General features: G+C 46.2%; 1 protein-coding gene across 3 annotated transcripts; it reads left to right on the forward strand.

The window, feature by feature from the left end:
- Positions 1–1,309: 1,309 nt before the first annotated feature.
- On the forward strand, positions 1,310–13,569 carry TRIM39 (tripartite motif containing 39). Of its 3 annotated transcripts, XM_060109672.1 has the most exons (8): positions 1,310–1,569; positions 2,206–2,288; positions 3,900–4,359; positions 5,394–5,489; positions 9,528–9,758; positions 10,941–10,963; positions 11,531–11,646; positions 12,387–13,569. In XM_060109672.1, exons 3-8 carry the CDS (start codon positions 3,907–3,909, stop codon positions 12,932–12,934), a joined length of 1,467 nt encoding a protein of 488 aa, XP_059965655.1. In that variant the 5' UTR covers positions 1,310–1,569; positions 2,206–2,288; positions 3,900–3,906; the 3' UTR covers positions 12,935–13,569. The 3 variants fall into 3 exon arrangements, with proteins under 3 accessions (XP_059965655.1, XP_059965654.1, XP_059965656.1); XM_060109671.1 differs by lacking the exon at positions 2,206–2,288 and having other exon boundaries at positions 1,310–1,829; XM_060109673.1 differs by lacking the exons at positions 1,310–1,569; positions 2,206–2,288 and adding an exon at positions 2,306–2,531.
- Positions 13,570–14,846: the final 1,277 nt, after the last annotated feature.

A 14,846-nucleotide genomic window follows, 5' to 3' on the forward strand; every position in this document is an offset into this window, starting at 1 on the left:
TCCTCCTGGAAATTTGCTTAATATTACCACACCCCTGGCCACCTACAAACAGAAAGCCAGAATGAAGTGCTAGCCAACATCTTAAAAGTTACAAATCATAACCAGAACCAAACCTCACCACGTTCCCTATAAAGTAAGGATAAAGAGGCTGACCGCCCAGTTTGTGGCTTTCAAACTACCCTACCTTAGAATGAGGCAGTCCGTGAACTAGAAAGAGTACTGCTGCTAAAATTCCCAATGGTCAAATAACAATGAGGGAAAAAAGTTAATAAACGTAATTTTATCAAGTTTAATACTCTTCAAATCACTGCTACTGAAAAAAAGTGAACAAAAAGCAAAGAACAGTGAAGAAAAAGCAGACCAGCTTTATTTAGCATGCCTGACCCTAAAACTTTATACCTCCCACATGAGATATTTTCTGCAAATAAATAGTTCCTGGCTCCCAGGATGAGAAGTTAAATACTGCACAGTGTTTGTAAACAGCATCACAACTTACACAGGAACAAGTTGGGCCATTGGGCCATTTCACCTCGAAGGGTACACCAAAAATTTGTTCATTTCTTTCGGTTAGCATTCTGTATGCCAAGTGTTGGCAGAGGGAAGGCGGGGCGAGCTGCGTTTTCTACCCGCAGTGTCTACTCTTAGCACTAACTCCTGCCCAGCCACAGCACACCTTTCCCCAGCCCCAACTTCTCCCCAGTCCCATCACCCCCTTACCCAGCATCCACTCCTCCCCAGCTCCATCAACTCAACTCAGCACCTCCTCCCAGTCTCATCACACCTCTGTCCGCCGACTCTTCCCCAGCCTCATCATCTCGCCCTCGTCCTCCAAAGTCAAAGGGCTGCGAAGCTTCCAGCAACAGGAGAGGAAAGTAAGGAGGCTATAACGCAGGAGTCCGGAGTCCCCGCACAACCACCATCTGCTCTTGCGGAGGCACTCAAGCCAAAGCCACAAAACTGGAAAAAGACGGGATTGGCTCGCACACAGAACGGGTGCTAACGGCGCGCTCGCTGCGGTCGGGCATCGAGCGAGGAGCTGAGGACACAAAGGTGAGCAGCAGAGTCACAGTACCAGCTCTTTCGGGGTTCCCACTCCATCGGAGGAGGTAGATCATTTCCGTAAAGCTCGCCTAGCAAGGACAAGGTGACCAAGCATCCGAAGCCCACGGGAGGGAAGACTGAGCTAATCCTTGAATGTTAAAAGGCTAAACTCAACTTGTCGGAAGTGACGTGCCAGCTGAGACCCGCAGGTCCACCACGTAATTGGCCGCCGACTCGGCGAGCCACCTTCTCCCGGGACTGGCCTGGAGAGAGGAGCAGTGTAGCTCAATGTCCGCAACCCGCCCTTGCCCCGCCCCCGGCGGCTCCCAGCCCCAACCGGGACCAGCCCGAGCCGGGTCAGAGCCCGGGCCCACACCCTGGGCGGGACGGTCCCGCCTGCCCCGGCGCCCGTAGGCGCCCTGTTGGCAATGGGCTTCAGCGCTTCGCCAGGCGCATGCGCGGCCCTCTGTCTCCAGAGGCTTCCTCGGGTCACCTGGACGACCGCATTTCAGCCACCTGCCCCTCCGGGTCTCTTCTCGCCCTTCACTCCTCCTGCTGATCCTCCCCTCCGGCCCCCCGCCTTCTCCTTGTTCCGCAGGCGCCGCTAGGCCCTCCCGCGGTCGCCCGCCGACACCCGGGCTTCCACTGACACGAGCCTCTCGGCGCGGCTTCCGCTTCCGGCGAGTATTGTGTGTCGCGCTGTGGGGCGGGGGCGGGGGGAGGAGGAAGGAGGGAGGCAGCGCTCCGGCGGCCCTGCGCCCCGCACTCCCGGACCCGAAGCCGGGAAGGTAGGTGCTGTCCCGCCGCCGCGCCGGGGCCTTGGGGCCTGCCCCCACTGACCGGCTCCGCACGCCGCGTCCTAGCGCCCTGCGACTGCGTCACCGGCCCCCCCCACGTAACCACAGCTGCCTCCGCCCGCCTCGGGCCCGGGCGGACGTTTTGCCGCCCCGGCGACGTCAGCGCGTCCGGCGTTGCTTGGCTACCCCGCCGTTCCCCCGTCCCGCTGCCGCTCGCCTCCCCGGGTGAAACTCTTACGCCGTCACCGCGGCTCTCGGCTGCGTCACTAGCGGCGGGCATCCCACCTTCACGTCACATCTCCTCCTCACCTGGACACGCATCCCTCCCTCCCTGCCAACAACGACGTTTCCTCTCCCCCCACTCCAGTCCCCCTGCGCCAGATCTGGCGGGAGAAGATGGAGACGGGGGTGGGACCGAGTTGTGGACCACGCTCAGAAAAGGGTCGCAAGGTGGGACCCCCGACAGTGGTAGAAACAAAATGAGGACGGCTTTGAAGTTTGCCCTTCTACTGAGACATGAGGAATAGAGGGGAAAAAATGACCAATCCAGAGACACCGAAGTCTTCACTAGTGTTGTAGCTCCAAGTCGTCTCCCCATACCTCCCTAACCTTTCCCCAACTCTCTTCCACACTACTTTGCTAGTCTAGATCCATTCTGCTCCCTAACTCTGCATACAGTTCAACTCACCCCAGGTGAAGAGACCACCTAATTTCTAGAAGATTGGGGAAAGGGAAGGGTTACTCGTCAAAGTTGGATTCCCGTAGGTAGAGAAAAATCATCTGACTGAACTTCTCTCCTGGTTGAGGGAGGAAATTCGGGTCCAAATAAGTTATCAGTTCCTACTCCAAATTAAACACTTTTCACGTGTGCCATCAACATATACAGGAATACTCATTGTTAACCCAACTCACTACATGGCCACTTCTCTCTCAACACATAGACTTACTAAATTTCCTTCTGTTGGGTCCCTTAGGGAGGAGGGTTAAGGGGATAGGGAAATCAACTACTTCATGGATAAAAGTGGTGATGTTTTAAGGATGGAATAGAGGACCAGCCTTCTGCTTTATAAATCTCTTAGATGCATTTCCAATTCTTTTGAGGCTTCATTAGAAGTTTTTGATTGCCTCTATACTTTTCTCTCTCTTAATTCCCAGCCACTCCAGAACCTATTAGTTGGAGGTACAGTACATCCAAGGAATTAGTTATCGATAACTATTTCAAAAGACTCCAGTCACTGCTGAATACTTAAAATAGACTTGTCAGCTCTCTCTTCAAAAGATTATTGCCCTGGGCTCAGTAATAAGACTCTTTAGTTGCCATGAATTTATCACTTTTCAGCAGTTCCAGGTGTCCAAATGCACACAAATAGAAATGAGTTGTTGTATGAATCATTTCATTCCAAGAAAAGGGCACACTTCCTCTAGGCTAGCCTGATAAAAGGAAGAATAATTTGAAACTTTCTGAAAAGAAGAGGTTGTCACCCTTGCCTAACTCATTCTATTTATTACCCTTTGAAAGACTGAGAGAACAGTGACAGAGAATCAAGCTTAGGCTCCAATGGGCTATTGTAGTAAAACTCTTCTGTAATATTAAACTTTAAAATATACTTAATTTAAGAAATCTTAATTAATGCTTTGGCACTCTTCGCTTTCCCATACTCTTTTCTCATCTATTAGAAGAAGATGTCACACTAGGAATACATTGGTCTGAAACTGTTGGTTCTAAGATACAAGTGGAATGAACCTGGATCAGGAAAAGTACTCAGCTAGAGTTGAAGGAAGCCTCTTTCTAGCAAGAGAAAACAGTGGTAAAAGATAAGAGATTGAGTGTTGTGTGTCATTTTGCTGAAGAGAAAAAAAATTGATGGCTGGGAGTCACAAGTTTTGGAAATGGAGAAACAAAAGAGGTTGATGTAGTGGAAGAGAAGATGTATAATACTATGATGGGGCTAAATCTGGAGTTAGGATTTAACATGGGGGTAACTTTCAGGCCAGGGATGCAAAAAAAACTAAACCTCCAACTAACTTTTTTTTTTTCTCTTCTCCCATCCTAACCTCAAGTTAAATAATGGCAGAGACAAGCCTGTTAGAGGCCGGGGCCTCTGCAGCCTCCACAGCTGCAGCTCTGGAGAACTTACAGGTGGAGGCAAGTTGCTCTGTGTGCCTGGAGTATCTGAAGGAGCCTGTCATCATTGAGTGTGGGCACAACTTCTGCAAAGCTTGCATCACTCGCTGGTGGGAGGACCTAGAGAGGGATTTCCCTTGTCCTGTATGTCGAAAGACGTCCCGCTACCGCAGTCTCCGACCTAATCGACAGCTGGGCAGCATGGTGGAAATTGCCAAGCAGCTCCAGGCCGTCAAGCGGAAGATCCGAGATGAGAGCCTCTGCCCCCAGCACCATGAAGCCCTCAGCCTCTTCTGCTATGAGGACCAGGAGGCTGTGTGTTTGATATGTGCAATTTCCCACACCCACCGGGCCCACACCGTCGTGCCACTGGACGATGCCACACAGGAGTACAAGGTAGGGAACCAGACACATGATGCCAGTGCAGGGCAAGAGCGAGGAGCACAGAGGATGGGAGACTCCCTGGGTAGAGGACTGTAAGTTCCTGAGGGCAAGACGTTATCTGATCCTCACTCTATAGTCCCCTCAGAGCTACGTACACGGGGCCATGCAGTATGTTTGATCAGTTATCCTCAGGCATGAAGAAGAGCAGTAAGGAGTACCCCCAAAATTTCTGCCTGACTTTTGACACATTTGAGTATGTGTGGTCTTGGAATGTATCATATTTTTCATAAATGAATGAAACCACGTGGAGAAGATCAAACTTAAGAACTGAAAAATGGTCTGGTTTCTTCACTCTGTCCCCCTGCTCAGCACACCCCTTGTTTACCCACTGGTATTGGGAACAGGTAACATCACTTTAGAATGATCCCCACCAGGCTAAGCTGAACCAGTCTGTTTGCATCTTCCCCCAATAAAGGATAATATGGCATCTGGTTTAACTTACTGCTGGGACACAGGGTAAATGTTTGAGTAAAAGGAACTAGAGATTTTAATGTCTTAGCACTTTATCAAGTACTTTGCTTAATTAATAAATGTTAATGTTAATAAAATCTTGGAAATAAGACTTTATGGTAGTTTGTGGAATAAGTAATCAAGATTTTATTATATTTGCAAGTGGTTAGAATTGGATAGGAAAACAAGTTTAAAGAAGGATATCAGGGTACAGGAGGTCACTTTGACAGTAACAAGCAGTTCCTTGAGTTAGAAAATTAATAGGGCTGGGGAAGGACTGAGAGTTGGTGACAGTGGAACAGTGAGATTCAGTGAAAGGAAGGTTTGGTGAGCAAGGAAGGTGATGGAGGCAGGCTGGTGGCAGGAGGAGGGACCTGTAGGAAGCTGACACCTCAAATGACAGGCCAGGAAGGGAGCTGGATCAAGAGACAGATGGATAGGAAGCAAACAAATGGTTTAAAACAAATGGGTTAGTCTCTGAACGTAGGATGTACTAGCCAACCCCAAATGCCATTCTCCCACTTCTCACCCCTCAGGAAAAACTGCAGAAGTGCCTGGAGCCCCTGGAGCGGAAGCTGCAGGAGATCACCCGCTGCAAGTCCTCTGAGGAGAAGAAGCCTGGGGAACTCAAGGTAAAGGCAGGCAATCCCATTTGGGCTGCTCTGCAGGCAATTAACTGAACATTAACCACACATTATTTAATCCACCAGTTCTGGTTTATTAAAAAAATGCTGTTCTCTCAAAAACAATGATATTTTATTAAGCTTGACTGTGATTAAACATTGTACTTAAATTGTCATGGATTAAGAATTGAGGAGAAGGATGTAAGAGGTAAAGGACAGAACATCTTATATCTGGCGAGTTGAGGGAGTTCATGCCCCTTGGCCTCCTTTTCTTTGTAAAGCAGGGAAGGAGGCTCTCTGCTGAGAGATCCTTAGAGGGATTGAGGAAAGGAGAATGTGGAAGGTGCACTGGGGAGGAAGGATGAAGGAGCTGCCCAACAGCGCCCGGAAGAACCTCCCAGCGACATTAGGACCACATTCTCTTAATTCAAGTAAGCTCAGGTATGCTGGATGATAATGGTTCCTAGAATGTTCTTACCCTCCTCATCCTCTACCTATAGGATCCTGTCCATCCTAAGATGAAAACCACTTCCTATGTAGCCTTTCCTGACCCTTTAGAAATTAGCTTTCTTAATTTTCATACAGTTTCACATCTCTTCCATAGCATTACCATATTTGTAGCATGGTAGTTTGGTATCTGCCTTATTTCTTCTGTTGGACAGTGAAACACGTATTAATTATAGTGGTAATAATACCTAGTATTTATTGAATCCTGTGCATTAATTCCTTAGGTGTCCATGACATTCCAAACTTAGAAGATTGTATTAGGTCTTAGGGTTCTGCCCAGTTTTAAGTTCTAAGAGTACAAGCTATACTTGGCCCAAGTGGGACATATAGGAGGTACAAGACAAGGAGAAGGGAGTCCAGGAAGTCATATTTGACAAGAGTGAACTTAGATACCCTGTAAGGTAAGTATTGTTATCCCCAGTTTACACAGTAGGAAACAGAACTTGGATAAGTGTCTAGTCCAAGATCATATAGCCAGTATGTGCAAAATCAGAGATACTAATTCTGCAGAAATCAGTAACTATTTACTAAGCTTCCAGTATATGCCAAACCCTGTCTTTGACACTGGGGAACAATGATGAGCAAAAGCACAGTCCCTGCCCTCCTTGAGCTTACAGTCAAGTAGAGAAAATATAAACGACGTGGCACAAAAAGCACAGTTGCATATTCCTAAGAAGACGGCAGAGAAACTTGATGTCATTAAAGGCTTCCAGAAGAAATAATGAGTTTTTGGAGTTGAGATTTAGGGATCACCAGAAATTAAACACAGGTTTGAAATCAGTAGAAACACTTAATTTTTTTTAACAATGACATTTCAACAGGAAGCAAGTATTATTACCTTAGTCCTTTATACATTTTAACAAACATTTGAATTTTTTTTTAATTTGAACCAATTTTGATTGCAAAGGTGAACGTTAAAAAAAAAAGTTATTTGTCCTTTTGGAGGGCTCCTGAAGTACTTAAAATATGTGAAGATGAATCTTATTCCCAGTCATTAGCTTTCCTCTTCCTGTTGATCACCTTCTTAAAGGTAAAGGATGGAGAGGGGAATAAAAATTTTAAAAACCCGCTAAATGCTTGAACAGAACTGTGGTGTGTTTATTTTTTTAATGTATATTATCATTTTAATGGTCTCGGAAACTGTCACCAACCACCAGCATTCCTTCAGTGACCTTTTTTTTTTCTCGGTACGCGGGCCTCTCACTGTTGTGGCCTCTCCCGTTGCGGAGCACAGGCTCCGGACGTGCATGCTCAGCGGCCATGGTTCACGGGCCCAGCCTCTCCGCGGCACGTGGGATCTTCCCGGACCGGGGCACGAACCCGTGTCCCCTGCATCGGCAGGCGGACTCTCAACCACTGCACCACCAGGGAAGCCCTTCAGTGACCTTTTGAATTCTCTCCCTCATCCCCACCTCCAGACCCAATGCCCCTTTTAGAAATAAATAATTTGTAATTAATCATGCTGAAATGAAAATTATGGATAAAATGATCTATCCACATAATTTTTAAAAGAGACTATCATGCCCAAATATAGTATAATATAATACAACATAAAAGTAATTTATAATAAAATCTGGTATGTAAACATTTAGATATAACTACTCTGAAAGACACTAGAGTGTAGTTTTATCCTTGCACCTATATCAACAATGCAACAAATACAAATTCAGACTGACGGAATTGTGTAGTAATGTTGACTCAAATGCCACTAGCAGTTTAGCTGTTGGTGCCATAATTTTTCAAAATGATAAATAACTTAGAGTAAAGTTCTAAGAAAAACAAAATACAGTCTTAATGAGTTTTCAGCCATTCCTGAAAAATAAAGGTATATTAAAACCATATAAGAATTACTCTGTGTTTGTATATAAAGTGGCATTCAAGTCCAGGACTCCATTTTTTTAATATCCAGCAGAACATTAGAAAATGGGGCAGTTCATCTTACTGGGTTGTCTTCACACATTGGAGGAGTGTTAGCATCCTTCCCAGGAGCTCCCCCAATCATGCAAACAAAAATACCCCCCGTTTCCAAAACATCCCTAGAGGGAGGTAACACCCTGATTAAGAACCACTGCCCTACAAAATAGAGGGAAAAAAAGAGAAGGGATTATGAGATTATACGAGAGCCCTTTGCTTTCTTTTTACCACAGTTACGAACCTAAATTCTACCCATACATCACCCCTAAACACACAGACACACAGGAGAAAAGGCTGTGTTTTACTTAGTGGTAAATGTTGTGAGAATAGATTTTGTTCCAATATGCTCCTGAGGAGGCAGCAGTGGAATGGGAAGCAGCAAGCAGCTCTAGAACTGGAGCTAGTCAGCCTCTGCTGGGAACTAGCTTGAAATCCAGAAACACAGGGCTTGTAAGGCCCACCTGGCTTTGCAGCCCCACTCTATTCACCCTCAACCCTGCCTTCCAGGCCCTATCCACGTCCTCCTTCCAGAGTCCCAGTCTCTGCTTCTAACTTTGCCTTCCTCTTGGCTGATTCCTACCCATCAGACACGTGATGCTTAGGGAATCCTTTGGGGAGATCACTTCTTGTTGCAGTTGAGGTGCAAAAGGGAGGATATGCCTGCTGATAACTCTCAGAATGGGTTATGGCTGGAGTTTGAGTCATATATTATCCAATTTCAGAAATGTTAGAGGTTTAACTGAAAGAAAGCATGTTTCAAATTTCAAGCAAATACTTTACTCACAAACTTCTATAACCTGTTCCTGGGGTGTAAACTGTCAGTCTCTGAAGTGACTTGAAACTGTTGAACAGGTTCAGCCTTGAAATCTACATTTATATTTTGTAACAACCCGTTACTAAAATCTTGTTGATTCTGATATTTTTCCAGTTGCTTCTCTGGGTTTTATCAAGTAAATGTCTTGCAATGTACAAATGATAACAATCTCTGACTTGCCAGTGTTTGTACTTTCCTTTTCTTAACAGATTGCATTAACTAGAACTTTAGAGTAGGCGATAGCAGAGGTATCTCTGATATCTGTAATAGTACCTGTCATATTATTGGGTTTCTTATGTCTTGAATATTTTTACTAAAACATAGAAGTGTAGCTTTTTTAGAAGCTAATTTAATAAAGAAGATAAATTTTTTAACGTTGGTTTATTTTTTTATCTCCCCAGTGGTCTTCATCCCATCATCAGTAGGGGTGACAATGAGGATGGAGCCATTCTTTTCTTTTTTTTTAAATTTTTATTGGAGTATAGTGTAGAATATTTTGTTCATTTCTACTGTACAGCAAAGTGAATCAGCTATACGTATATATTTATCCCCTCTTTTTTGGATTTCCTTCCCATTTAGGTCACTACAGAGCACTGAGTAGAATTCCCTGTGCTCTACAGTAGGTTCTTATTAGTTAGGGATGGAGCCATTCTTTACAAAAGGAAATTCCAGTGGAGAGAAACATGAGTGTCCTGTTAAGCTCTTTCCAATGACACTGGAAGTCTGTGTGAATTCATACACATGGTGGGTGGGGAAAGGCACTTTATGCCCCACTGGCCCTGTTAAACATAATACCCACCCTCTGTTCTCAGAGACTAGTGGAGAGTCGTCGACAGCAGATCCTAAAGGAATTTGAAGAGCTTCATCGGCGGCTGGATGAAGAGCAGCAGGTGTTACTTTCACGACTAGAGGAGGAGGAACAGGACATTCTACAGCGCCTCCGAGAAAATGCTGCTCACCTTGGAGACAAGCGCCGGGACCTGGCCCACTTGGCTGCTGAGGTGGAGGGCAAGTGCTTACAGTCGGGCTTCGAGATGCTTAAGGTTCGACCTTTGCCCCTGCATAGCCCCTCAGGCCAAGCGCAGTCTAGCTTTGCACAGGCCGTTCTGTCAGCCTGCAGTGCTCACTCCTCCGCCCTGCCTCTCTAAATCCAGTTCTTTCTTCCAGACATGCTCAAAGGATCTTTCTCTACAGAAAGCCTTCTCTGATTTCTCCCATCCCCTTCTGATCATTTCTGTGTTCTTATGTCTTGTCAACAATTATGTGCTTAACTTGTACCAAAGAAAAAATTCACTCTTTTGAGAGGAGGGCAGTCTAGTCTGAATTAGTGAAAAAACTATGCATTAAAAATTGTGTAAATGCAGTAACCGCTACTTTTAAGTCCTGGAACTTGATTTACCTAGTGCACAGAAAGAATAGAAGCATAGTTTGAAGGACACTTGAAATAATGTATAAGTAATATACTGCTTTTGATATGTAAATGGTGCCTCTAAAATGTTTGAAATAATCTGTTTTCTTAAGCAAATGAATGGTGTTAGCAAGGCTGTAGGAAACATATTTCTTATCTTAGAGATCACATTACCAGCATTTGAATCAGTGAGGCTTCGTTGTACATTTATCTGCATGTTATATATTGCTTGGTATTTACTCTCATGTCCTTTCATGTATGTGTGTTCTGCCTTCCACATTAAACTGGGAAATCCTTGGGGGGCAGAGATTTGTCTTCTTTGTCTTCTGGACCCCAAGTATTCACAAATCAGGATTGGCACACAGTTACTAATATTTATTAACCAATACTAGACAAGGGATACCAAACCACAATGGGAGAGTGTGATTCGTTCCTATGCCAGCAGTCTGGAACTATCTGTACTGATCCTCAAGGAGACAGGTGTGTGGTTGGTACTTGGGGGACAGAGTAAAGAGCAGACACAATCCCTGTCCCTGGCATTGAGTCCCAGTGTTCTTGAGGAACAAAGACAAGCACACAAGAAACTATTTGGAAGTGATATCAGTTACCAAGCTTCATGATGACTGAGAGTTGAAAGTGGGGGTTAGGTTGGGAGAGATGTACTCAGATCCCTCTGGAGCTCGTCCCCTTGCACTGTGACCCATAGTTTGCCTTATGCCTATTAATAGATCTAGAACTTTTGGGAGGAGGGAAACCTTTTGCCCTTAGGACCCTTGACTACCAGGACCAATATTGCTTTCTTTTCTCCTTCCTCTAGGATGTCAAAAGTACCCTGGAAAAGTAAGTGATTCTTGTATCTCTTTGAGTGAGTTAGGTCTTGGCTTAAGGAGTAGGGCTACAATAAGGAGTTGGGGGAATAAGGATGGGAAAGTCATGCAGTGTCTGGGTAGAAAAAGGGAGAAGGTTTATTGCATCCATGAAGCCAGTTAGAGAGCAAATCACTGGGAGTACTAGTCCCTTACCTTTTCCCCTTTGAGCATCAGGATTTCCTAGATACAAAGATAATGAAATAGAACCAGATTCTACCTGGGCCTATGGGTGAAATTGTGTCCAAACAAGATGGGAGGAGGAACTGGTTGGGGGCGGGGGGGAGGTGGTTATCTATTTGCATGTACCTCCAGAAAGTTCTAAGACTGATTATTAAGATAAGGGTTTGTCTAGGGGACCATATGTCTTTCCATAGATAGGCAAAAGAAAGCAATAAGCAAGAACTTGTCTTGAGGGAGGAGAAAGTGTGAGGATGGAGAATTTTAGTTTCTCCCTAGAGATGACAACCTCTGAATACTCACTAAGCTGGAGCTTCCCCTGACCCTGCCCTTTCTTCCCCTATCTTCCCATCCCTCCTAGATGTGAGAAGGTGAAGACCATGGAGGTGACTTCAGTATCCATAGAGCTGGAAAAGAACTTCAGCAATTTCCCCCGACAGTATTTTGCACTAAGGAAAATCCTTAAACAGCTAATTGGTGAGTTGTTCCCAAAAGGAAACTAGCAGAGGGAATCGACAGAGAGAAGAAAGTCTTTAGGTCCTACTTTATCTGGACTTCAGTTATCCCTTCTGTCACTTTTCATGTCCATATCCACACCCGCTCCTTTACCTGGTTTTCAATCTCACTCTGAGTCACAGCTCAAAGTGAGAAGCCTCAGGTGTCATCTACTCTTAGTCCCATACTTTTCTAAATAGGCACCCAGAGAGGTTAAATAATTTGCTGAAACTGGTCCCCTCGAGAGTGAAAGGGAGTCTTATTAATACTTACTTGGAAAATAGTCATAAGCCAGACTGTTCCAGGAAAACAGACACATGGTCACTGTATCGCTAGACTATAATGCTATCTGGCTCTGTACCCTTCTTAACATTTTTATTTTTTCTGACCACTGGACTGTGCCTTGTGCTTCTCCACACAGTGAGATGGATGTTGATGTCAGGGGGGATGGAGGGAGGACCAGGCAGGAGCCTAAACCACCAGCCCTTGCAGAGTCAAGAGATCATTACCTGTTTATTTTAGGGCCAGGATGAGAAGCGAAGCCATTGTTCCCTCCCCTCCCCTCCCTTAGGTGACACCAAGGATTGAGAAAGTTAAGCAAACCACAGGGTTCTGGGGGCTTTCAGGGAGCAGGCTCTACAAAGGCAGGCTGGAAGAGTGAGGCAGGGGCGTTTAGCTATTCCCGTCCTCATCTAGCTCCCCACTCTGGCTTCTCCCGCCAGCGGATGTGACCCTGGACCCTGAGACTGCTCATCCTAACCTAGTCCTGTCGGAAGATCGTAAGAGCGTCAAGTTCGTGGAGACAAGACTCCGGGATCTCCCTGATACACCACAGCGTTTCACCTTCTACCCTTGTGTCCTGGCTACTGAGGGTTTCACCTCAGGTCGACACTACTGGGAGGTGGAGGTGGGTGACAAGACCCACTGGGCAGTGGGTGTGTGCCGGGACTCTGTGAGCCGAAAGGGCGAACTGACCCCACTGCCTGAGACTGGCTACTGGCGGGTGCGGCTGTGGAACGGGGACAAGTATGCAGCCACCACCACACCTTTTACCCCTTTGCACATCAAGGTGAAACCCAAGCGGGTAGGCATATTCCTAGACTATGAGGCCGGTACACTGTCTTTTTACAACGTCACAGACCGCTCTCATATCTACACCTTCACTGATACTTTTACTGAGAAACTTTGGCCCCTCTTCTACCCAGGCATCCGGGCTGGTCGGAAGAATGCTGCACCACTTACCATCAGGCCCCCAACAGATTGGGAGTGACAGGTGGGGACATGGGAATAATCAGGGTGAGGCAGGGTCAAGAGCTACGGGCCTTCCTTCCTGTGACCTGCTGGAACGTCTTCGTGTCTGCCTGGTTCCAGTCCTGAACCATCTGGGAGAACACCTTGGTTTCTAGAATGGTTTATGGGGAGGAGTAGTTAGGACTGGGCTGGGACGAGAGCACTGCAGTGTCTCCCTCCTCACTGTTAGGGTGGAGAGCTGGTTCCCAGAGGGTAGTCTCCTCTGAAGTCCATCAGGTTTTCTATCGCACAAGGATGGGTTGGAAGGAAGGAGAGGCTTTTCCAGAAACAACAAGTCTGTGGGAGGGTCTGACTTGCTCAAACCAGAGGAGGAAACAGAAACCCCTGTACATCCTTTTAGGGGGTTCTTTGACCCAAAATAGTCTTGTTTTTTTAGGAAGATCACAGGGGTCTTTGTACCTCTAAATTGAAATAAAGATGAATGACAGTTGCTCTCGTGGGTGTAGAAGTTGAGGAGTTATTTTCAGGGCAGAGATTGGGCATCAAGAAGGTTAGAAAGAAGGTCAGGAAAGGGGGCTAAATGAACAGATTCCTAAAGACCAATGAAGGGGAGAAGGGTTTCTTTGGTTGCCATTATGAGTAGGATTGGCCAGAGGTAGGAGTGTGGGGAGGAGGGGGGTAGGAGTGTGGGGAGGAGGTGGGTAGGAAGAAAGAGAACCCAGGTCCCTGCCTTAGCCTTCAGCAGAGATGGCTCATCGCCCACCTCCTTGTAGTTGCTCATCTCCAAGAGCTGTTACCTTGCTCATCTGGAGAGGCAAGATGCAAGAGATCCTGCAAGACACATCTACCCTTTCACTGCTTTCCCAAGGGAACTTGGAAAGGAGAGAGTCAGGTATTAGAGGAAAGAGAAAAGTATTCCTATCCAAAGCCCTGGCCTTAAAGAATGCTACGAAGTAGCTACTCCCAAGTTGTCAGCCTTGTTACCTGGCTAAGGTGTCCAAGCCAGACAGGGAAAAAGGAAACGGAGTCTTCCTCACCCTGGGGACAGGGTAGAAGAGGGTGGTATGTATAGGGAAGGGCCAGACAGGCAACTTCCTTTGGCCTGTGTGCATCTGGCCTGGAACTAGTGTTCACAAGAGCCGGATTTTGTTTGTTGCCATCCTTCACCTTTTGCCATTTCTCATATCAGAGAATGTAAATCATTTTAATGTTAGGCCAAAATAAACAACCTGTAGGGTACATACGTTGTCAAAAAAGGTAAAGCAATGCATGCCAAACCAAACTAAAATGACTGGATTATCTGCTACTTGGGTAATCAGGGGTTCACAGAAGATTAGGACAAGAAACTGCAGTTTATTGAGGGCATTTCAGCTCCTCCTACCACCTCAACAGGACTTTGTCCAGACTCTCCTCTTACCTTTGTGCCTTGACTGTGGTTCTTTGCGGCAAGATGCTTTGGTTGGTAAAACATAATATGGAACAAAGGATCCACTGAAGTGATCTATGTGTCCTGTGTTAATTTGATGATACTCTCTGTTGATGTGTAAGAAACGGGTGTTAAAAATGCATGTTCCTTGGAATTCCCTGGCGGTCCAGTGGGCAGGATTCCACGCTCTCACTGTCAGGGGCCCAGGTTTGATCCCTGGTCGGGGAACTAACATCCCACAAGCTGCACGGTGTGGCCAAAAAAAAAAAAAAAATTATGTTCCTGGGGCTCACCTTCAGTGATTGATCGAGGTCTGGAGTGGGCCTGGGCATCTGCCTTTTAAACACTCCTCATTTGAGCCTGGAGACACTTGTGAAACTAATCTGAGAGGAAATTTCAGCCATTTCCTTCAAACTGGAGGCCTGGTTCCCTGTCCAGCCTGATGGGGGTGAGGAGGAGGGGGTCTGAGAGAGGAGAGAACCCTCATTCTCTCCTGACTTATTCT

Source organism: Mesoplodon densirostris, chromosome 10 (genome assembly GCF_025265405.1).
Source record: "Mesoplodon densirostris isolate mMesDen1 chromosome 10, mMesDen1 primary haplotype, whole genome shotgun sequence".
Classification (NCBI taxonomy): domain Eukaryota; kingdom Metazoa; phylum Chordata; class Mammalia; order Artiodactyla; family Ziphiidae; genus Mesoplodon; species Mesoplodon densirostris.

Excerpts from the sequence above, each read along its gene's own strand:
- TRIM39 (XM_060109671.1), top strand. The coding sequence starts at position 3,907 with ATGGCAGAGACAAGCCTGTTAGAGGCCGGGGCCTCTGCAGCCTCCACA. Across the intron at positions 9,759-10,940 it reads CGGGCTTCGAGATGCTTAAG|GATGTCAAAAGTACCCTGGA; the intron begins GTTCGACCTTTG and ends TCCTTCCTCTAG. Across the intron at positions 11,647-12,386 it reads AATCCTTAAACAGCTAATTG|CGGATGTGACCCTGGACCCT; the intron begins GTGAGTTGTTCC and ends TTCTCCCGCCAG.